The sequence below is a fragment of the Phasianus colchicus genome, chromosome 3, assembly GCF_987193195.1.
Source record: "Phasianus colchicus chromosome 3, bPhaCol1.hap1.1, whole genome shotgun sequence".
Lineage (NCBI taxonomy): Eukaryota > Metazoa > Chordata > Aves > Galliformes > Phasianidae > Phasianus > Phasianus colchicus.
In genome coordinates this window covers 57218876-57243650 of record NC_143438.1, presented here as the reverse complement: position 1 = coordinate 57243650, position 24775 = coordinate 57218876, and the positions used below count along the sequence as shown (strand labels likewise).

Below are 24775 nucleotides of genomic sequence, written 5' to 3'. Positions count from 1 at the left end.
GGTGTTATCAGTGGTCAGCAGTTTGGTGAGATGCTGGGATCCATTGGGATCCTTCCAGATATCACCTGCAACAGCAAGGGTTCAGTCTGAAGCACCAGCATTACATCTGCTGTGCCTTGGAAAGCAGCTATCACCGAGTGGTCACTGTCCCATAGGCCCCTTGCTGTGGGTGATTCATGTTGCTCATTGAGCACAGAAGCCATTTCCTAGTCCCTAAGTTACAACTCTCAAATTCCACCATTGCTCTTTGTTATCTCCTCACAACCCAGCAAAGGTGTTTGTCAGCTGTGCTACAAGGGCAGGACTGCAAAAGCACTCTTGGACAATGTGGCTGGAAGCATTGCATGACATGCCTGCCTTATGACAGCAGTAATCCCACGGGGGGAGGCACCCATATCTGTGTCACCTGGAAGTGTTCTGTGGTCCAGAGTTTCACCTTTGTCATCCTCACACCTGAATTGAGACCATCTCAGCTTGTCTCAAGGTGCTCTTCTGCAACTGTGATACTAACCCACAGACCAAGTTCCCAGTTGTTGTTACCCCTGGTCCATCTGTGTTCAGAGAGGCCACAGTTTCAGGCCATGAAACTCCCTACTTTGCTTCAGGTGCCTCCAGGTAACACATCCGAGCATTGCAGCAGGGAGAGCCTGTGCTTGGTGCTCTGAAACCTTTCTGGAATGAAAGTAAAAAATATCAAGCAACTGTTTGGCAGTGTGTGTGTTTGAAACTCGATCTTATTATTTATAAACTAGGATTTAACCTTTTAAAATGTTTATTACTATGGCTCTATTCTAAAGAAGTGCTGTAAGATCGCATCGCAACTCCCACAGATGTGCTTGTTGGCATTTAGATTTGCCTCTCAGCACATTAATGAAAACTTGTCTGCATTTGCTACTACAAGGTGTCATTTGCAAAGTAACCAAACTCTAAAATACAAACTGTCTTCACTTCTGGTTCGTCCTGGCAGTTAAATAAACAGTTGACTGTGGCCTGTCCTCAGAGCAGGTGGTGTGTATGGACTGGCTTCAAATGATGATATCACTTACGCCTGCACAATTGATTTTATCAGAACTGCTCTCATGCAACTCAGAATACCATTAGAGGCCTATGAGGTGTGACTGGAAGCAACACTTGCACTGTGAAAAAAGTGAGAAGGAATGTAAGTTCGTCTTCAAACCCCAAAGTGAGATCACAGAGACTGACAGCAAGTGGAAAAAAAGAAAGCTTTGATTTAGAAAGGGTAAAGAAACCTCAGAAGTCACAAAGACACAGGCTAAGGAGCCATGTTGTTTTCAGGGTAGAATAAGTACTTTGGAGATAAATGCAGGAATTTAATAGAAACACAGTGCTACCTTAATACTGGAAAGCACTTCTTAGAAGCCACTGAACACTCAGGCCTAAAAGGGGTTGGTGCATTTTTCACCGAGCAGATGCACAAATATTAAAGTAATGATCATGGAGAAGAATTTAACTATATGCTTTAAGAACAAAGGGGACAGACTCTTTAGCAGGGATTGTTGTGATAGCACAATGGGAAATGGTTTCAGACAGAATGAAGAGAGATTTAGACTGGATATAAGGGAAAAGTTTGTTACCATAAGGGCAATGAGGCACTGGAATAAGTTGACCAGAGAGGTGGTGGGTGCTCCATCCCTGGGAACATTTCAGGTCAGGGTGGATGGGGCTCTGAGCAGCCTGATACAACTGTAGGTGTCCCTGTTCATTGCATGGGAGTTGGACCAGATGACCTTTAAAGGTCCCTTCCAATTCAAACAGTCCTATGCTTCTATGAAACTCTCTGAGATAGTCCCGACCCCTAGTTCTATCCCTTTTATGGCTTAGACAAAAATGTGGCTGTTAGCAAGCATGAGAGCAGTGTGTCTTGATCAAATGCAAACTCTGCTTTACAAGGAATGACATGGACATTTGGTACATACCTGCTGTGGTGTGTGGCACCTGTATCAGTGTGTTAGACTGCAGCCTTTGGTATCAGAGTTATCCTCTGTTTTGCAAATCTATGAAGAGTGGTAGTAACTAACAGATGGAGTTCTGGCAGATGGAGTTCTTGGAGTACAGCTGAGATACCCATGGGTAATGCTGTGCTCCTCAGTTTGAAGCATGGCTGAGGCTGAGAAGCTGCTGCAGCATCAGAAATACATTTTAGTACATTTTATTGTAGAAGTGTGTCACAGAAGCCTGGAACGTCAGGATCCTGCCACAAGTTATTGGCACTGCCATGTACTGCAGCCCTCGGGATACAGGCTGCACGCTTTGCCGTTGTTACTTCTAAAAGTTCATATTACATGTTTGTTCTTAATGACACTTACAGCAGCCAAAGCTCAAGACATGCTGAAGTTCCCTGCTGGTAAGGACTGGTTCACACAGCTTCCTTTTTCCTTACGTTGCTGCAGAAATAGCAGCAACATGGGAACAGCACGGCTGAAGGCCTCCCTGGGTGCCCAGAATAAGTTCTCCTGGAGAAGGCATTGGGATGAGGGGGTCTGCCAGCCCAGCACCCTGCTTCTGGGCAGGGACTGTGGAGCTGAACATGGCTGGGAGGTAAGGTGGAGCTGAACGTGGTGAGGACGTCCTGCTGTGGTTGTGTCTCAAGAGAAGCAACTGGGCCATGTTGAGAGCACAAGAAAATATGTTCTATAAAGGATAAAAGCCTGGTTGGTTTTAAATCGGCTCTAACTGCATTTACAACAAAATGAATTGGATGTCCCCCTGCTTCAGCCCTCAGCAGTTGGCTTGAGACAAGTCAGCTACAGGCAGTCTGCTTCAGCCCCAAAATACGCCCCTCTTCCTGTTCAAGGGATTCGGTGTGTTCCCAAAGAGTAATACATTCTTGCCACGAGAAGAGAAAAACAGAAAGGTTTTCAGCAGAAAAGGAAAATTACTGAAAAAAGACATGGAGTTTGAAAAAAAAAAAAAAAATTGTATGGAAAGTCTGCCATATTATTCTGAATGAGACTGCAGGCAAAGAAATTTGGGAGAAGTCCTGACACTAACCCTCTGGTTTTTGTTACGGTGTTCTGCAACGTTCAAGATCTCATAGAATTATCCTGCAATTCCTGAGCAGGTCTGCTCACAGACCTTTTGTCCACACCTGACAGTACTCCACTGACTTCCCTCACCCAACCTTCCCTGTTAAGCTTCTCTGTGACCTTAACACTGGAGTACTTTTTCCATGGGATAGATGAAGTTCCTGGAGAATTCATAGCAGATATCACTCTCTGCTGTCTTTATGTACTATATGTCACATAAGACTGTGCCAGAATTAGAGCCTTTATGGCTGCTGCAAAATAAACCTTAAGAAGTCATTTCCATCTCCAGTATAGGTGGATTTGCTTATTACAGCTTTTTGTTATCATCACGGCTCACCTACTGAGAATGCATTTCTTGTGAAGATTTTTAAGTGGAGCCATCGTGCAGGCATACAACCCCAGCACTGCTAGAACCTGTTGTATGTACAGGTTGCTTTACAGCATATTTAAAACTGCAGTGAGGTTCCTTGTTGGTGTCCTCCACTGCCCCCAGGTGTCCCAGCACAGCTGATGTCAGAGCAGGGCCCTGTTCCTGTGAGACCCTCTTGCATCCCCAGCTCTCCAACCTCTACTTTGATAATAACTCCCACCACACATTAACACCTATTTATCTAAATCTCCCTTAGCTGATCTGTTTCACATCACTGGGTGATAACCCAGGTTTTCTGTTCTCATTCATCTCTTGTTGACATCCAGATGAAGGACTTGAAGGATTAGGAGGTGGGAAATGGGGACCAAATTTTCCAATTGATTTGTCTGCAAGTATGGAAAGATACTTGCTGGAATGTTCAAAAGCATTTAGCTGTACAAAATGAAACCCCTGTGCATAATGCTCATTGCTAGAGCCAATGCATAATATGTAATGCTCATCAGCCAGTCCTTTTGCTGCTGTTAGGCTTACCTAACCACCCAGGATGGGCAGACTTCAGCAGCCAAACCCCTCCTATCACACATGAGTTGCAGGTCCCTTTAAACTCACTTTTAAATTTAGTTATGCCTGCCATAGGCTTACCAAATGCTAGTGGTTACTATCTCAGCTGTGTCCTCTGAGAGTAACCCCGAGTTCTTCAATGCATCTGACAATTATCATTGCCCCAGCAAAATGCACTCAGTTTATTTACTGCCAGGCCATTTTGCTAGAGATATTCATGGAGCAATGTATCTTTCTCATCTCTTGTGATTAAAAATAATGCAAAATACACGTGAACTAATACATTTTAGTTTAAAATCCATATACCTTTGCTTTCTAGAGATTTACTTAAGGGTGGAAAAAGAATGTTCTCAGGTGCACCTGATTATGGGGTCAGCTCATTGAGACAGATGCGGATCATTAGGGGTGGGAGGGGAAAGTTGTGCAGAGAGAATAAAAGAGCCTTTGGAAGGTCCCATGAAGAAGCTTTCTAGTCCATTGTTCTAGTAACTTTTTCTGGCATCTTATTATGCCATCACCTATTCCTTTTAATAGCTTTCTTCCTTTGGAGCTCTCCCCATCTGCAGACTTGAGACCTTGCAGCAGCCCTGTAGTTATCCCTGGCAAAGATGGAAAAGCGTTCTTAGGAGGGACCCCCTCACCCAGGACACGCCGCCTGCCCCCACGCTTGGCTTGGTGCTCCATTGACTGGGATCGGCTCTGCCTCCTACAGCCCCTTGGCTCTGGAGGCTTTGGGGCTGTCTACAAGGCCACCTACCATGGTGTGACTGTGGCTGTGAAGCAGGTGAAGAAGAGTAGCAAAAACCGGCTGGCATCCCGACAGAGTTTCTGGGCTGAGCTGAACGTAGCCCGACTGCAGCATGATAACGTGGTGCGTGTGGTGGCTGCCAGCACGTGTGCTCCTGCCAGTGAGAACAGCCTAGGCACCATCATTATGGAATACGTTGGCAACATCACCCTGCACCATGTCATCTACGGCACTAGAGATGTGTGGAGGCAGGGTGAGGAGGAAGGAGGATGTGGGAGGAAGGCTCTGAGCATGGAGGAGGCTGTGTGCTACTCGTGTGACATTGTGACTGGCTTAGCCTTCCTTCACTCACAGGGCATTGTGCACCTTGACCTGAAGCCTGCCAATATCCTCATCACTGAGCATGGAGCGTGCAAGATCGGAGACTTTGGCTGCTCTCAGAGACTGGAGGAAGGCTTGTCCCAGAGCCACTATGTTTGCCAGCAAGGGGGCACGTACACCCACCGTGCTCCTGAACTCCTCAAGGGTGAGAGGGTCACTGCCAAAGCAGACATCTACTCCTTTGCCATCACCCTCTGGCAGATTGTCATGCAGGAGCAGCCCTACCTGGGCGAACGGCAATACGTGATCTATGCAGTGGTAGCCTACAACTTACGCCCTTCTCTGGAGGCCACCGTCTTCCATGAGACATCGGTGGGCCAAAGGCTTCACAGAATCATCAGCTGCTGCTGGAAGGCTGATGTAGAGGAGCGCCTCAGTGCAGCCCAGCTGCTCCCCAGCCTCAGGGCCCTGAAGGGGAACTTCTAGGGGAACTCAAGGTTACTCTCAATTTCTTTCTCTCCACTTTTCCTTCAAAAATAATGACTGTAGCCTCTTTGACTTTGATATTTTTATATTTAAAAAAAGATATTTTGTTATAAGAAAATAAAGACTTTGAATGAATCTGTTTTTTGAACTACAGAGGGGATAGAGAGGCAAGGATCAAGGTGTTGGTGAGAATAGTTTTTTTTAATGGCTCCTTTTTTAGTTGATCTCTGGTGTGCTGCCTCACTTAGAGGAAAAACTGGAGACAAAGAAAAATTATTTTCAAGTACAAAAGAGTGCTGTTTTTGGATAGCATTTTGTATATAACATTTTCTGGTATTGCCAAATTTGAGACATGTGTAGTTCTTTCGATTAACTAGGCCTGGGCATTTGAGATTTTCATAGACGAATACAGAGTACCAGTGTTTGTTGTCTATTCTTGTTCTTAGATGTAAGTTCACTGTTTCTGAAATGAAAAATGTAAAATACCTTATGTCCCTGTTGAAAGGAGGGACCTTCTTACATTTAATAGCCTCTGACTGACAAGAAGATGAACATACTAACAAGCTGTTCTTTTCCAAGTTTCCAGTCTTTCCATGCTACCAGGCGTTTGTTGGAACTCACTAGCTGGTATATTGTAAACTGCAGTACCTGAAGTATTACAAGAGCATCTCACGTGGAACAGAAAGTTCCTAGATCTTGGAGATAGAGTAAATTTTAAATATGTATGAACTGACAGGGAGATGCATAGATGCAGAAACCTCAAACTGGGGAATGAGTGCAAGAAATTACTCTCTCTTCTTAATACGTGGGTCAGTACCAGATAAGATACAAAAGTCTGGAAAGGAAGGTTGCTTAAAGCAGTAATAATAATATTTTGCTAGTGCTTAAAATGTATGTTGTTGAACAAACCTCTGCTCATGACTGCACTGTTTCTTATCTAATGTCTTTCCTAATCTGGTTGTAACGTGTCTGGGAGAGGAACTGCTCTAGGCAATGTTAGAGACAGAGCTCTGGTTTTTCATTTATCAAAACCAATCATTATAGATCTGTCTAGATCTCAGCCCTTATCTGGAACCATAAAGATCTGGCTGCTGTATCTGATACTGTCATTCTCAAGAACTACACTTTATGAGAGAGTAGGAGTGAGGTTTTGGTCCAATTGTTTTTCTTTCCTCCCCCTTTCTTCCATTCTGGGGGGGAAAAAAAAATCTTGAAGGCATTGAGCCATTTTCCTGGTTTCTGACATGCATCTGTTCTCAGCCCCATGAAATCCTGGAAATGAGCAACTATGTATATTTGAGATGATTCTATAGGTCTTCATGGTGTTTGGGTTGTTCTTTGAAATTCACTATTTATAAAGCAGAGCTAAGCTTAACTCTTTCTTTTCTGTCCCTCCTAAGTGGAACTACAAAATGCCTGTTGGAACTGAGAAAATGTTGTAATTTTGTTTGTTTTTCCTGTCAAAATAATTACGCTATAAAACCAGAACTTGTTTTACATGTTGTATAACTTCTCTTGATAAACAGTAACTATCTTACAGAACTTGTTATAATGAGCCAGTTCCTTTTTACAATGATTAGCTAAGGGCACATAAAATAAACTGTCAGATAAAGCCATTGGTGCATCTCACATTAACTTCAAGCTGTAGTGGATTCTCTTTCAGAATAGAGTAAGAACTCTGCACGGTACTTAATATTTAGGTACACTGTAATATGCTGTCATAACAATGTGTTTGCTTTTTTTTTTTTTTAAATAAAGGGCTTTTCCTAGAAGGATTACAGAGACCTGTCAGAGCATGTAGAGCTGGGTTTAGAGAAGTGAAAGCCCATCTCAGATTGAATCTGGTGAGGGTTGTGAAGAGCTACAGGAAGGTTTTTACAGGTACATCAATAGCAAAAGGAACAGTAGGTTGAATCTGGGCCCACTGATTAATGGGGCAAGGGAGCTGGTGACAAAAAAAAAGGGGGGGGAGGAAAACACTGGTAGATGGACAAGCTATTCATCTATTGTTTCTTCACCTCAGTTTTTAATGCAAAGACCTGCATTAAGGAATCTTGGGCACCATTGAGACCAGTGGGAAATATGGAACAAAGATGACTTGGTATAGGAAGGAACAGGTTAGGGAACATTCAGGCAAACGTGTCATACACAAGTTCATGGGCCTTGATTGAGTGCATGCACACCTGCCAAGGGATCTAGCTGATGTCACTGTTAGGACACTCCAGTCTTGAAAGGCGGTGACAAGTGAATGAGGCTCTGCCAGACTCACAGAAAGCAATGTCACTGCTATCTGCAGATCATCAAAAATGAGTGCCTAGGAAACTGTAAGACAGTTAATTTCACATCGCTCTCTCAAGTAAGTGGTGAAACAACTGATCCTGGAAACGATCTCAAGCACATGAAGAACAAGAAAGTAATTGGGTGTAGTTAGCATGGATTTACAAAGTCCAGCTGAAGATCAGTCACCAGTGGTGTACCCTGAATGTTAATACTGGTATTAACAGTATTATTAAAATCTCTATTAATAATGTGGATGACTGGACAGTGAGTACCATCAGCGAATTTGCAGGTGATACTGAATTGGGTTGTGCTGCTATTCAGTGGGACCTTGCCAGGCTGGAGAAATCTGTTGATGGGGATCAGTGAAGGGAAATGTAAAATCCAATAACTGAGGAAGAAGAGACCTAGACACCATTACACACTCAGGGCTGACTGTCCAGGAAACAGCTGTGCAGGAAAGGACCCAGAGTTCCAGACACCAAGTTGAACATGAACTAGCAATGCGCCCTTGTGGCAAAGGAGGCCAACAGCATCTTGGGCTGCACTGCGAAAGGCATTTTGAGTTCCTCCAGAGCAACAGCAGATGAGATTATTCTGCCCACACCAGGCTGCCCAGGGCCCCAGCCAACCTGGCCTTGGGCACCTCCAGCAATGGAGCTTCTCTATGGGCCTGTGCCAGTGCCTCTCTGAGTAACGAATTTCTTTGTAACATCTAATCTTGTACTTTAAAACCATTTCCCATTGTCCTTTTACTATACACCCAAGTAAAAATCTTCCTGTTTAGAATCTCCTTTTAAGTACTGGAAAGATGCAGTGAAGTCTCCTTGGAGCCTCCTCATCTCTAGACTGAACAAGCCCAACTCCCTCAGCCTGTCTTCTTAGGAGAGATGCTCCAATGCTCTGATCTTCTTCATGGTCCTCCTCTGAACCTGCTGCAATAGCTCCACAACCTTCTTGTGCTGGGGGCTCCAGGCCTGGAGGCAGTGCTCCTGCTGGGGCCTCACAATGACAGAGTAGAGAGGGACAATCATCCCATGAGGATCATCGAGTCCAGCTGCTTGCTTCATGCAGGATCACTGGAAATTCAAACCATGCTCATGATGTAAGTCAGCATAAGTGTTAAGGGCTCCTCATCCCTAGTTTATCTTTTGCATTCCTGAAGTTGATTGCCAGCAGCTGATGAACCTAAACATGGGTTCTATTAAAGGCCTGGAGAAAGTGCTACAACTAGATAATTGGAGTTTATCAACATCTTTCTGTAGCTACTGAGCATGATATACTTACGAAACCAGTGCTGATGATCCTTCCACGTCCAGTGTGGGAGGCAGAGGTCAAAGAAAGTGTTTTATCACTGCTTTTGATGGAAGGAGGGTGCTGATAGCAGTGTTTGACATGATGCAAAACATAAAAAGGAACATCAGTTTTTTAATCTGTGGTCTAAATGCCTCAGCAGGGTATGTATGAAGACATAATAAGCTTGAAAGGCTGAACAAGCATTCTTGACCTGATCAGCTCAGTAGGGTCTTGTGAATTTGGAAGTATAGGGCCCAGTATTGGACAGATTCAGATAATGCAGCATTACTAGTACTGCAATGTATCTGTGGGCTCTGCTCTCCAGCCATCTGCCAGCCAGTGTGCTCTATTCAGTGTAAGAGTGATACTAAGAGTGGGCCAGAGCTTCTCAAGAGAAAGTGGCCACATTGTCTGGGCTGTGCTTTTCAGAAGGAACAGAGCCTCATTTGTCCCAGTTGGTAAATGCCAGATCTCTCATGTCTTACCATCAACTCAGTTCCTTAGTTTGATATAGTTATTTTTCTTGGAGGCTGAAATATTCCTATGTTTATTTAATAGCATAACTTTTGGCACAGCAAAGTGCCATTTCTGGGATCCCAGGATTGCTGTGCCATGCCACAGTGGCTATTTTCTTACTGTGAGCTCTTTTTGTTATGTTCCAGGTTCGTAAGTGGGACCCCAGCACAAGCTGCCTTTCTGGCTTCCAGCTCTGAAGCATTGAGTTAACTAGTCCAAACCAATTGGGTTAGCTGCTGCCTCATAGCAGTCCTGGGCAGCCACAGTCTGCATGGAAACTTCAGCTAGTTCCCATCAATGCCCTAATGCCTAACTACCACATCTGGCTGCCTTTATTAATTTCAGACAGTTCCTATTAAAAAGGACGCTGTGAAATACTTGCATTATCTTGCACAGTCATAAACAGCAGTAGCTTTGGACGTGTTAATCACATCAGAGTGTTACCTTTTATGCTTCCTTGATTATACAGATAATATTGTCTACTATGGGAAAGCATGAACTAAAAGTTTTAATTCTAGCTTCTTTTTTTTTTTTTTTTTTTCAGTAGTAAATGGCATCCAGTCTTTTCCATCAGATTTCCACACTCAGCACTGGTGAGGCCACACCTTGAGTACTACGTTCAGTTTTGGGCCCCTCTGTACAAGAAAGAAATTGAGGTCCTGAAGCACATCCAGAGAAGGGCAAGGAACTGTGAGGGGTCTGGAGCACAGGTCTTATAAGAAACAGCTCAGGGAATTGGGGCTGTTTAGTCTGGAGAAGAGGACGCCCAGGAGGGGCTTTGTAGCGCTCTCTACCATGACTTGAAAGGAGGTTGTGGTGAGGTGGGCATCAGCCTCTTTACCTTGGTAACAGCAACAGGATGGGAGATAATAGCCTCAAGTTGCACCAGAAAAGGTTCAGGCTGGATATTAGGAAATGTTTCTTCACAGAAAGAGTGCTTAAGGTATTGGAACAGGCTGCCCAGGGAGTGGTGGAGTCACTGTCCCTGAAGGTGTTCAAGAAACATGGAGATGTGGCACTGAGTGATGTGGGCAGTGGGCATGGTGGGGATGGGTTAGTGGTTGGACTAGATGTTCTGATCAGTGGTCTTTTCCAACTTGTATGACTCTATGATTCCATAATTTTATCTAAACATCTAATTTGAACTTAATCTTCACAACAGCCAGTACTAGGGAGTACTGAAGTAGTTTTAGATCAAAATTCAATACTTCTATCCATGATGAAAAGCAACTTCCATGTACTCTCTTGAGCTCTGTGAAGCTCTAAGATCTGACATTTTCTTTAGCAGCCGAATTTAAAAAGGCAAGAAAAATGGATGAAAGCATGGGTAGCATGCAATTGTAATGAACCATTTCTAGGAAGAATAAGAAAATAAAAGAATAGGATGGAAGTAGCATTTTATTTTTTTACTTTTTTTTTTTTTCTTCATTTTGCAGGAGGGAACTGGAAGCATTGCTGTTAAGCACATTTGCTAATTAAGTAGCAATTGTTATTTATTTCACTTTTACATAGCTTGTGGCTCCCCATCAGTGGAGCACCCCTGAAAGCCTGCTTCTGGCTTATTATGTTGTTTGCTTCTCACTCTTTGGAGGCTTCTTCTGAAGTTCTGGACCTTTATGAGTGAACTGCATTGCATGTCTCTTATCAGAGAACTCAAATGCAAACGATTTCAGCAATCACGATCCAGTTTCTTTAAACTCTGTATTTTTACCTTCTATGATTATAATATAAACACAGGCATCTAGTTTTATTCTCTGCAGCAAAGAAAATGAAAAAATTGTTTTACAGAACACCAGAAATATTTGCAAATTCAATAAGGCTTAAGTGGATACTTCACATTTGATTTGTCTATCTTATTTTTTTCCTGCCACTCTTACTTATGTTTACAAATTCCTCCTATGGAGCAAAGACAAAAACAGTGGTAGAAAATGACTATTTTTAAATATTAACTATACTTTGAATATTTTACTTACACTTTATTTTAGCCATTCATCTGCTACAAATATCTTACACAGTGTTCAAAGAGCCTCTTTCTATGCTTCAGTTAGCCCAGCTGCCAAATATTTGTCTCCTGTCTCCTTGTCAAATGAGCAGCCTTAAAACCAGTGAAAGAAAGAAAACGGGAACAACAACAACAAAAAAAAGCCTTCTGGCTTCTGTCCCAGTATGCCATCAGCTCAGGATGCCATGGGACAATTTGATAGCAGAGGCACCATTGGACCTGGACTTCCCAGTGCATGGGGCTGAGCTGCCGTGATCCCTACCCAGACTGAAGTTCAATAGCCCAAGTGTTTGGCAGAGCAGGGAGGTGACTGCATTTGCCTTTGCAGGGCACCTGGGATAATAGGGTAATTCATAACTTAATAAATATTCTACTGCATATGTGCCAGGCTACAAAGAGTGAAGTAGGCTGAATATTGGAAATGTAAATGTCCCTCTCTTTTTAAGTTACTCCCCCCCAAAAGGGGCGGAAGGAAAGGCAGTTTTATTTTCAAGCCATGTGTTGTTTTCAGCCACTTCAAAAATGGTGAAAGGCTTTTGATTCACGTGCCACCGGTGAAACTGGCCCCAGAGACAAGTATGGAAAGCTGCACCTTAGCAGGGGTATTAAAATAGCTGAGTGTGAATATGGCAGTTGATACACTGGGCAGACTGCTTTTTTTTTCTTTTTAGTGGCAGTTAGTAATGTGTATCATGTAATACAGTAAGTTTAGACAGACAGATACCATACACTTTGGCCATCAGTTTCATTAAAATGATTTGCAGACAACACGAAAGCCACACACAAAGCATTCAAAGGAATATATCACAGCTCGGGTCCCCCGAGTTTCTTTTTGCATATAAAGTGACAGAACTTCTCCAGACCTCCAGACACCTACAGCTGTCACTCCCTGTGTACCTCTGGGGAACTGAATGACTGCCATAAGTTGTTTTCTGACTTAAAAGGGAGAAAACGGATGCTCTTAAAATTTAGTTACTCAGTCCCCTCAAAGGCTGACTTTCGGAGGAAATCCATTACTTCAATTGCTTTTGAAATTATTTTTTAGCTTTATATATTTAATATTGCATTTTTTATTTTTTTGTTGAATTGCAAACAGCATTAGTAAAAGTGCCCTAATGATTAAGATGAGCACAACCTGACAAAAGTGATAAGGGCAGTGTGAAAGAGCCATTTGTGCTGGGGAACAAACGATGGCTGGAGGAGGTGACAAAACAAGCCAGAAACTAAAAAAAAAAAAAAAAAAGAAAGAAAGAAAGAAGGAAAGAAGGAAAGAAGGAAAGAAGGAAAGAAGGAAAGAAAGAAAGAAAGAAAGAAAGAAGGAAAGAAGGAAAGAAAGAACGCAATTTCTTACAAGCTACAGTCAGTGAGGTTCTCATTGAAACATTCTTATGATGGTGTTTGAATTTCTGTCTTGTATCCTAGAGGTGCCTGCTGAATGGACCAGCAGGACCCCATATGACTGGATCTTAGAGACTTCAAGCAGTGCTTAAAATTGGGCAAGACCACAAACTCGGTTCAGACAGGTCACTGGCAACCACAGGCCACAGTAGTTTTGATTCAGCTGAAAGCAGCACAGCCTCCTCACCCCCACACTCCAAAACCCTCCTGCCCTAAATATCAGAACAAAAAGGTGACCAACTGGACTCATTCTGCCTATCAGTACCAAGCCCCAAGCTACCCCAGAGATTTTTTTCTTTCTTTCTTTGATGACCGCATTATGAGCTACTTAGTATGACAAGTTACTGTTATCCTTCAAGGAGATAACACAAATGGCATAGCAATGTATATAAGCACACCAACAATAGTGGATTCTTCACTGAAAAAGAAATTTCTTTTGTATATAGATGAGAGTAAGAGTAAAGAGTTCAATTTCTGTATCAAAGGTGTGGGTTTTTTTTGTTTTGTTTTGTTTTTCCAGGAAACAGAAGCAGTCCCTAGGCATTAGCATGTACATTTGTGCCAGCCAGAACAAAGTGACTGGCTTTACCTCACACCAGGAATATTTCACAAGAGTGTATTTGAAGCAGTTTTTCCTCTGAATACATCAGGGACTCTCAAAAACGAAATATATCTGCTGCAAGTTTATGGAAAGGGGGGCATTGATAGAATGAAGTAGAGGCTGGGTGGTCTCAGAAATATCTTCGAACAGTCATGGTTATTGAAATATTATGTTGTAATATAAGTATTTCATACTTAAAATAAAAACATGAGATCATAATGCTGGAAAAACTGCAGGTATTGATATTTATTTTATGTTTTTCAGGGAGTATGGTTACAAAACTCAAAACCACTTTCTATGTATAGGACAGAATTTAACTTTTGCTGCATAAAAATCTAATATACTTGACCATAGCCCTCTGATGTTATGCTATTCGTTCCTCAGTTTTCAACAGGTAGGTAATACTGCTTCCCTCATGTTGATCTTTCAGATTGTTACAGACATACAGTACAAAGACAAGGGGAAATGGCTTTAAAGTACAAGATGGGACATTTAAATTAGATGCTATGAGGAAATTCTCTACTCAGAGAGTGGTGAGGCACTGGTACAGGCCCACAGAGAAGCTGTGGATGCCCCATCCATGGCGGTGCCCAAGGCCAGGTTGGATGGGGCCCTGGACAGTCTGATAAGGTGGGACCTTGGCAGTTCTGCCCATGGAGGGGGATGGAACAAAATGGTCTTTAATGTTCCTTCAAACTAAAACCATTTTATGATTCTGCAGCCATGTGCACCCAAGTGTAGTTGTTTTTAAAACAATTCAAGCTACTGTTGCAGGGGAAAATATCCTCTTTTACTTTCTAGTATTTTTAAATTTAAATTTAAATTTCCTAAATTTACCAACAAAACAATATTCTTTGTAATTATGTTTTACAGACCAATATGAAAGGAAATGTAGAGCCTACATTTTCATTACAAAGCAATCAGGAACTTCTGCTGCATATTCAGGTCAAAGACACATTTAATAGACTTCCCTTTGGCTACCTTAAGCTCTCAACAGAACTGACTCTTCTATGGAACAACATTACAAACTCTACTGTTGTTCCTGCCCCCCAGTCACAACCTTATAATGTCTAAGCAGTAAGGCTGCAGCTGCCATTCTGCCACATTAGATTTTTGAGAAGTTAGCAAGCCCTTTGAAAACAAAACTTCTTGGTCTTTGATGCCTCTTGGATCACTTTCATGTTACATTTTGGATCTGACCATCTGTTATGAACAATCACAACGTAATGATTCCCTCAGTAGCTACTAATTCCTGTTTCTAAAGCACAACTTCAACACCAAAGTATGCCGTTTTGTTCCAGATCCTAAGTTTTATGTTATTATTCTTGTTTCTGTCAGTTTTTTAATAATTTAACTTTGCTAATTCACACAGGGTCAGGCCACAATGGAAGATGAATTACTGAATTGTCTTTTGTTTTCACTTACAGATGGGAGGGCTGGGAAGGGCATCTCTTCACAAGTCCCACAGAACTCAGCTTAACACTGGAACATAACCTCAATAAAATTGTGAGATGCAACCAATCTGCTGATCTAATAGTCCTGAACATTCAGCATGATGATTCCCCCTTGCTTTAAATCTCTTTGTTATCTATAGCAAGGATTTATTATCTTTTCCTAGTGCTTGCAAAGAGTCATCATCTGAAGACCAGCTGGCTCAAGAATATTGTAGGAAGGAAACTAATCTTGAAGTGATGGGGAAAAAAATCTTTGGAGGAAAAAAAAAATAACTCAAAAAACATGATGCAGCAATGCATTTGATATCAGGAGGCTAGTCCTTCAGTCATAAGGCAGTGTGAGGTCAGAACCATTCCTTACATTATCCCTGCACCATGACAGGGAGGCAGAACAAGAACCGTGAAACAATTCCCTCCTATCTGTCTCGACACAGAATTAGATTAGATTAAACTGGTCTTTGAGAGAAAAAGCCTTAATCGGTGACTTCATAACAGGATTCTAAAACAGAAGACATCATGAGCAAAATGTATGTGTGCTACATATATTGGTAAACATAATTACTACAAAAGCATCAATGTTTTCTTCCTCAAGGACAGACCTCAACCATGCAAATCCCCTGCCATTGGTAGCTTTCCACAGACTTCGTAGGAGGCAGACACTAGGATGAAAGACAACTGCTACAGTCCTTTATTAGCACAAAATGCATTGTGGGAGCTTGTACACACTGCTAATTCCTCAGTCTTCTGAGTACAGAAACTGTAGAAAAGCCAGTGAGGCAGGCAGCAAACCAACACCTGTGATGGAAGCCACTTCCAGCTCAGTTAGAGCAGCTTGCTGAGATCACGTCAGCATGAGCTGAATAGGTGCAGCTCTTCATGTCATGCTACAAACCATTGCAGTCTTCCTGCATTGTCTGTTTTTTTCAAAGTCACAGCTCATGACAAACAATGCCAAATAGTAGAGTCTGAAGTAGCAGAAGCAGAATTGAAAAGAACTGTGTTGTTTGGAATATTGTTTTTATACTTGATTAACCTTGAAGTCTTTTTCAGTGATTTCTAAAATGAAAACTGGATGCAGAATCAGCAGTTTGTTTGTGTCCACTAGATCTGCTTTTACTGAACTGGAGATAGGTTTTTTTTGTACAGGAACTGTGGTACCATGGCCTGGATAACAACAGAAGGCATGGCAGGAATGCAAGTGTCAATAGTGCCTGTGAACCGAATACCCAGATCTGGTCGTTCTGAGAGGTTGTTTGCCCCAAAACTGATAACACTAAGGGGAATCTGACAATAACCAAGTTTGCTTAAGACAACGATCACCCAGATTAAACAGTAACCAGGGGATTAGCAAGAGAAAAGAAGTTAACTTGAAAGGAGGTATCCTCCCCATTGTACATCGCATGTCGCTGCCAATCCACCCCAGTTTGGGGATATGGGTGAGGGAACAGCCAGCATGAAGCCACAGCCAGACCCATGTTTTTACCAGCACATGGGCTGACTGCACAGTTATGCAGGCCTGAGTCTCCAACTAGCACTTAGAAACTTGTTGCTGTCTTATTTCCATCCTGAATGTTCAAAGATACGTTGTGCTGATGTACCACATATTCAGCTTCACCAGAAACGCTAAGTATATTAGCTTTTAAACATTTCTACTGCTATAATTTGTATCCAAAGAATAAGGCAACCCAGGTTGACAGAGAAGCCTTAGGGAAATCAGGTTAATGATATTGGAAGCCAACAACAATCTTTATCAGTAGTAACATACTTATCTGCAAGGTAAGAGCTTGCGATAGTTATGAATCTCACACTGCCCATTTGAAAGTCCCATTATCATCATTATTTGTGGCAACATTTATCACCTGAAAAGGACTCAATCAAGCACAACTGCTCTTTTTTCCAAGTCATGGATCTAGTTCATATTCTCCTCAAATAAGAAATTAAAGAAAAGAGTGCCCAATACCGGTTACATTTTTATAGCAAGCTCTATATCAGAAGTGACCCAAAAATTTAAAAGGGATAGGCTAGGTATGATGTAGAATTCCAGCTCTGGGCTAGTGCTGAAGCATGTAGCTACCCATCTGCACACATCAGTCCTTAGAAAGCGAGGCTGTTTTCAGTTCTGGCAGGTTTTCTGAAAGAGTTTCAATAGCTGAGGCAGCAGTGGGCACTGCAAACATAGATATTCAGTCTACAGGGGGATATTAATAGGATCTACCTAACAGCCAAGTAGAGAACCCATAGACTTTGCAGATAAGATACAATTAAATAACTTCAAGTCAAGACAAGAGGATCTACAGATATTTGCAAGTAAAACCAAGCAGGTGCTGAAGGCTTTCCTAAAACCCTTGGAAAATGCTTTCACTGGATTGCTGCACTACATACTGATGATTTCCTGAGAAGCCTCAAGTACAATCCTGTTTCACAGGTATTTTATGATCAGAAGTCCAAACAAAATCTCCAAGAGTTTGTTCAGTTTTCAAAGAGCTTGGAGAAGGAAGTCAGTCCAACATGCTGTGATGGTATAGTAAAATGTATGGACAACTAGATATTAGAACTGATTTGATGTTAGAAATGACCTCACAGAAGAGTTAGCTTTTGGTATTGCCTTTGTTCTAAACTGGTGAGTACAGCCTCTCCTAAAAATAGTCAGTCTAGGTGAGAATGAAAGACTTTCTAGCCCCATGAGCTGGAAGATGGGGAAAGGAGAAAACGGATCATGCATACAGGAACATGAAACATGAAGTGTTGATATGAGATGTTGGAGCAGATCCAGAGGAGGTGACCCGAGGGCTGGAGCACCTCCCCTCTGAGGACAGGCTGAGAGAGTTGGGGCTCTTCAACCTAGAGAAGGCTCTGGGAGGACCTTACAGACTTTCCAGCACATGAAGGAGGCCTACGAGAAAGCTGGGGAGAGTCTTTTAATGAGGGTATGTAGCAACAGAACAAGGAGAAATAGTTTTAAACTGGAAGAGGATAGGTTTAGACTAGATATTAATTCTTTACTGTGAGAGTGGCAAGACACTGGAACAGGTTGCCAAGTGAAGTTGTGGATACCCCCTCCCTGGAAGCATTCAAGGCCAGACTGGATGGGGCTTTGAGCAACCTGGTTTAGAGGGAGGTGTCCCTGGTGTCCCTGCCTTTAGCAGGGGGTTGGAACTAGATGATCTTAAAGGTCCCTTCCAACCAGAACCATTCTATGATTCTCTATGATTCTATGATTTTGAAAGTAAATAGGACTATATTTTGGCAATTTGTTTGTCATCATTGAAAGTAAAGACTACAGGCTTAGGTGGGTGTAATCCAGGCCCTACTTCCAGTGAGCTGCCAGCATCATATCATCACTATGAAATACAACACCGGAAATTTAAGAAAGCTACTGTGCACACTGTCAAAAAGGGCGTGAAATTAGAATAAATTTAACCCAAAGGAGCAACTGTGTTAACAAGCCGATCTGCAGAACCTGCAGAGTAAGTCTGTCCTCTGAACCACCCAAAAGTGCAGTCAGACTTCAGAGATGGCAGCAGAACTTCAGACTTCAGAAGGCAGCACAAACCTTTGCTTCAAGAACAGTCGCTGTAGTCCTTCAGAGGGTGCTGAGAGCCAGCATGTGCTGCTTGTTCAGTCATGTAGGTAGATGTACACTAGAGCTATGACCACTCTGGCTCTGGGTGGGACATACAGGAGGTCTCCTTTCTGTCACATGAGCAAAGGAAGACAGAAGGTCAGCTGATGTCTAGACTAAAGGGATTTAGATTTGTAGAATACTGGGACATCCTTTTTTTTGAATAAAAGTCTATGATTTAGACCCAGTCACCTGGAAAATCTTCCCAGGCAAAACCTGGCAAGATTAAATTCAATGGCAACAATCAGCTAAAAAATAGGATGACCTATTCATCACAGATAAAGAGATGTTCAAGCTAAAATTAAGCAGAGGACCACAAATGGTAGCAAGAAACCTACTCCCAGTGCATACATAGTTAATTAACAGGAAAAATGAATTATTAATTTGGAAGCATAACTTGAACTTAATGGGTTTTACTATAAGAGAAATAGGCATAGTACAATACATGAATTAGGAGCGAAGAACTGCAGAATATTCAGAAGGTAAGCAAAAAGTTATTTTGATAATGGATATTTATTTACCTGTGTGAAGAGCAGGAAGGAATAATTTTTATTCTTTTCTTAAATTATGTATTTCAGAGAAAGCATAAACTTTATATAAATTGCTGTCCTACGTGTTTTTTGTTTTTTGTTTTTTTTTGGGGGGGAGGGTGTTGTTTTTTTTTGGAGAGAAACAGCAAATATCACAAACTTCTAACAATAACTAAGGAAAGCCTTAAACATAGGAACTAAAGGAAGACGTTTTTTAAATCAGCAACTCCAGATAGCTCGCATCCAAGAGTTTTAAGAGCTGGCAAAGGAGACTTGTGTGCTGTTAATGTGGATTTTCCATAAGCTTTGAGAAATCTGGGGAAGCTCAAGAAAAAAAATCTAACAGAAAGCTGAGGTTGTGCCAAATATATATATATATATATAAAAGCATAAGAAAGGAATAAAATCAGGAACTTACTGTCAACCTTGCAGTACTCCCAGGGGAAAAACAAAACAAAACTAAATAAAAAGAATCCTTGATATAGAAACAAAAAGAAATGACACAGTTTTACTTAAATTATACAGCTCAAATTAAATTTAAAATTGACTGTATTGCTCATGTGATTAGAGCATTAGAGCAATAGGAACAGCATTGGTATAACTTATCTGTACATGGATTTATTCAGTTTATTCAGCAAAAAAGTGGCATAACTGTACACAGATAGCATGTTGCAAGTAAATAAAAACCAAGCTTACAGGTCTGCGTCGTCAGTGAGGAATTGGTCAGATGTCTTTCTAATTGAATCCCACTAGAATTAGTTCTTGGCTCTGAGCTATTTAACATTTTCTCAGTTTATCAGGAAATAAAGTTCAGTACTAACATTCATCAAAGCTACAATTAAACAGCATAGCAAGACAGCTGATTGAGAATTGTTTGAACTACTGGAAAATTAAGTGTTTCAGCATGGTCAGTGTGTGGTTATGCACTTAACGACAAATATAGAACACTTGTAGGCTGGAAAACTTCCTCAGAAAATTGGAATAGCTGATAATGGAGTAAACGTGGAGTCTTTCATAGAATCATAGAATGGCCTGGGTTGAAAAGGACCACAATGATCATCGAATTGCAACCCCCATGCTATTGGGCAGGGTCACCAACCACCAGACCAGGCTGCCCAGAGCCACATCCAGCCTGGCTTTGAATGCCTCCATGGAAGGGGCATCCACAACCTCACTAGGCAACCTGTTCCAGTGTTTCACCACCCTCTGAGTGAAAAACTTCCTCCTTATATCTAACCTAAATCTCCTATCTTAGTTTAAAACCATTTCCCCTTATCCTATCACTACCTGGCCTCATGAACAGTCATACCCCCTCCTAAGGTCACAAGGAAGGTCAGAAGGAGCAGAGGACAGAAACCTTTTGAGGATCCTCTTGTAATCCATCAAGGGCTAAAGCAAAATTAAAAATCGTAACCAATTTCTTGTTTCTAATATTATCTTTATGCATAATTGAGCTCAAAATTGTTAACATAATTGTTGAAGGGATCGGGATACAAATGGCCAGAAACAAAAGCTGCTTTTGCTGCAGGGAAGAAGAGAAACAGGACTGCTATCAGAGCAGATTTTTGGATTAGGGATCTCCCTTGGCAAAGGACACAGCAGCCCTCTAGGGAGCTGTAACGGGATGATGGCTTCCGTACTCATATTTATTGAAGCTGCTTTATCAGAATGGAGCATCGAGTTGAAAACTGATACATTAGTAAGTGAGACTATGAAGCACAAGTGCAGGTGCTGTGACTGCACAACAAGCCCACAACTGACCATCACAATGCAACACTGGCGTACAAAAGTTATCCAAGTCGGAAGACTGAGGCCACGTGAAGACCCGTGAAATATTTGATCAGGGAAAACAGATACATATAAGGGCAGGGTGCCAGGTGAAATAAGTTCGGGTCAAGGTGACAAGCTGTCTTTCTTCAACAACCACAACGATTACACAAGAGCCTGAACAGCCGTGCGGGCAGCAGCAGCAAAACGCTCGCTTTGTGGCTGGCTGCCATCTGCGGCCACAGCAACGGGCGCTCTCAAGAGAAGGCGCGGAACGCCGAGACTCAAACAAAACGAATTCAAGTCCCTAAGCCCAGGAATGAACGAAACCAGCGTTCTTCCCTCACGCTGCTCAGGACTCCCGCATCGCAACTCCGGCAGCACCACCAAACAGACTGCAGGACGGGCTACGAACGCTCCCTCGCCCACCCCACCGGCCGCGGAGCACGGCAGAGGCGCACACCCACAGCCGCCACTTCCGGGCGCCGGCCCCGAGGTGAAAGGTCCCGCGGCGCCCGGATGGAGGCGGTGCCGCCCGCCTTATATAAGCCGCCGGCCGCCACTGCGCCTTCCTCTCGCCGCCTCCTCCTGGCTCACCGCTGTTCGCTGGGCCTCGCGTCGCGCCCCGCCCGGGAATAAGTCGGCCAGGAAGGCCCCGCTGCCGCCATGGTGAGGCGGGGGGGCGACGGACCGGGGGGGAGAGCGGGTGGGGGGCGGCGCCGCGCGGTTTCCGCCGGGTCCGGCCGGCCGCGTGCCGCCCGCTCGGCCTGGGTCTGGGCCCGGAGCGCGGCGCTGGGGCGGGGCGGTGCCGCGTGTGCCCGCGGAGCGCTGTGGGGCGGCCGTCCGCATCCGGCCGCCGTGGGGTGAGCTCGGGCTCTGCGCCTGCCCTTCGTGTGGGTTCTTAGGCGAGCAGCGTGGTCAGCTAATAGGGCACGTGTTAGCTGCTCGGTCGAGAAACGCCGTGCTTCTGGCGTTTGTTTTAAAATGCTTCTTTACTGTGTGCTTTCCCGTTGTTTTATCAGTTCGGTCTGTCCGCTTTAATACAGTTTTTTTCCCAAACGTTTAATTGCGCGAAGGTCTTCAGATCCAGCCCCTGAAGTGGTGCAGTCAGTCTTTCTGGCCAGATGCATCTCTTTGCTCAGTGTTGCAAAGACTTAGCTGATATCCTTGCTATTGGATTTATGGAGGGGCTGTTAGGGTAGTACAATTCCATGGGTGTTTGGATATAAGAACAGTCACAGGGTCACACAGGCCTTGGAAGAGATCTCTGGAGACCATCTGGCCTGGCACTCTGTAATCATTCAGAATGGCCCGGGTTGGAAGGGACCTTTTGATCGTGAATCTCCAACTCTCCTGCCACAGGCAGGGCCAACAACCTCCCCATTTAATACTAGACCAGGCTGCCCAGGGCCCCATCCAATCTGGCCTCGAACACCTCCAGGGACGGGGCATCCACAACCTCTCTGGGCAGCCTGTTCCAGCATCTCACCACTCTCTCTGTAAAGAACATAAGCATGGCAAAGCTGTAAAGCAAATTTCCTGAAGTAGGTCACACAGGGAAGTGTCCAGGTGAGTTTTGAGTATCTCCAGAGAAGGAGGCTCCACAACCTTACTGGGCAGCCTGTTCTAGTGCTTCATTACTCTCACGGTAACAAAGTTCTCCCTCATGTTTGTATGAAACTTCCTGTGTTCCAGTTTTTGACTATAGCACCTTGTTCTGTTGCTGCATACCATCACAGAGTCATCTAGCCCCCATCAATTTGGTTGCTGCACTTCAGATAATCATAAATAGTGATGAGATTCCCTATCAGCCTTCCCCAGAATGAACAGCCCAAGGTCTCTGAGCCTTTCCTCATAAGGGAGGCGCTTCAGGTTTCTAATTATCTTTGCAGCCTCCCACTGGGCTCTCTCCAGTAGTGCCTTGCATTTCTTGAACTGAAGAGCCCAGAGCTGGTCAGAGTATTCCAGATGTGGTCTCACCAGGGCAAACTAGCAGGGAAGAAGGAGAATCAGGCATGATCAGTGCCTGGACAGGCTGCTTAATACATAGGCAAATCAGGCAGAGGTGTTTTTGAAGCTTTCCACCCTGCAGAGCAGTTACCCTTCACAGTACTCCTCACACGTGTGATCATCCTTTGTTCCTGTTGTTTGGACCATGCCATTGTACCTGCCCGATCATGTCATGCAAATAATACAGTCCCAAAGCCAAATTATTCTTTACATTCCACCAGCCTGTTTTCAGTAGTCGGTGTTGATTATGGTGTTTGATATCTAACTTTCACATTTTAGGCATTTAAAGATACTGGCAAGGCACCTGTGGAGCAAGAGGTAGCAATTCATCGCATTAGAATTACTTTGACCAGTCGCAATGTAAAATCACTTGAGAAAGGTGAGTGACACTTTTTTTTTTTTAAACTAGAGTAGCAGTAAGAGAGAGCTTCTGTCCTTCTGTTTGTCTGGGGATTTTAGATGTTACTCTTGGAATGTCTGAGAACTGAAAGGTATTGGTTTCTTGATTGATACTCTGTCATGCTTGTTATTAAGCGGTCAGTCAGAAGTTCAGTGTTGAGTAAGGCATTAATAAATCTTATTTAGGAACTGATGTCGGTAGCATTTTAATCACATATTGTAAATGTAGAAGCAGTGCTTGTTGCCTGATCTTTGGGTTGCTTGTGGCTCAACTATGGGTTAAATGGTAATAACTTTCTGTTGTTGTGATTTTTGCTATCTTACTGTGGGGTAAATAGTTTTATTTTGATGTAGTTGGCTATGAGGATAAACTTTTAAACCTGAATTGCAGTGATCATTTTATACGCTATTCTGAGCCAACATATCTTTTAAAAGTCTTTGTTTAAAACAACAAACAAAAGATCCACAAGTCTTAAAAGCATTCTGTGTTTTCAGTCTGTGCTGACTTGATCAGAGGTGCTAAGGAGAAAAACCTGAAAGTGAAAGGACCTGTGCGCATGCCCACCAAGGTATTTAAACTTAATTGAAACCATGTTGTATTTCTGTAAATAAGCACCTAAAATGTTTGGTTTTTTTTTTTTTTAAGTTGAGATATAAAGCAGTACTACTTTAAAGTAACTACTACTAAATTGAGGGTTATGCTATAAACAGATAAAGCCATATGAGGGTTCTTTGATGCTTTGATAACTGTTGTGTGACAAATGCTGAAGGTAAAAAGGTCGTCTTGTGTACATCAGCTTGATACTCTGTGTTTATGGTTTTGCTTCAGACTCTGCGAATCACTACCAGGAAGACACCTTGTGGTGAAGGCTCCAAGACCTGGGATCGTTTCCAAATGCGTATCCATAAGCGACTCATTGACTTGCACAGCCCTTCTGAGATTGTGAAGCAGATCACTTCCATCAGCATTGAGCCAGGCGTAGAAGTTGAAGTTACTATTGCTGATGCCTAAATCGTAGTCATCTACTACAAATAAAGCTGGCTGACAAACTTTCTTTGCTGTCTGTTTCTATATTTGTGCCATGAGTCTGTGGTAGTTCTGATTTTCCTGAATAAGGGCATAACCAGAATGCTATCTGGGAAGATCACATTTTCCTGATGTTATTTTTCAGGAGGAATACATGAATTGTAAATGAAAAGGTGAAACTTGGGCATCATAGTTTGATTAGAGATTGGTGACTATATGAACATGTTGCACTTGAATCCTTTATGGAAAAATCTTACTCAGGGCTATCTGAGTTAATAAGATTACTATTAGTTCTTGTGCATTTAAGTTGATGTTGCCATTCTGGCTTCTCCAAGCACAGAGT

At 42.9% G+C, this 24775-nt stretch overlaps 2 protein-coding genes and 1 non-coding gene across 3 annotated transcripts; all 3 read left to right on the top strand.

Annotated features, from left to right (window-relative positions):
* The first annotated feature begins 4432 nt into the window (after nucleotides 1-4432).
* MOS (MOS proto-oncogene, serine/threonine kinase) lies at nucleotides 4433-7266 on the top strand. Its single transcript, XM_031612899.2, has one exon. It carries the CDS (start codon nucleotides 4487-4489, stop codon nucleotides 5531-5533), a length of 1047 nt encoding a protein of 348 aa, XP_031468759.1. The 5' UTR covers nucleotides 4433-4486; the 3' UTR covers nucleotides 5534-7266.
* Nucleotides 7267-21507: 14241 nt separating this feature from the next.
* RPS20 (ribosomal protein S20) lies at nucleotides 21508-24459 on the top strand. The gene is made up of 4 exons (XM_031612873.2): nucleotides 21508-21665; nucleotides 23286-23385; nucleotides 23901-23974; nucleotides 24235-24459. Exons 1-4 carry the CDS (start codon nucleotides 21663-21665, stop codon nucleotides 24415-24417), a joined length of 360 nt encoding a protein of 119 aa, XP_031468733.1. The 5' UTR covers nucleotides 21508-21662; the 3' UTR covers nucleotides 24418-24459.
* On the top strand, nucleotides 23761-23827 carry LOC116242282 (small nucleolar RNA U54). The gene has a single exon (XR_004169709.1). It is a non-coding gene; the product is annotated as a small nucleolar RNA U54 (small nucleolar RNA).
* Nucleotides 24460-24775: the final 316 nt, after the last annotated feature.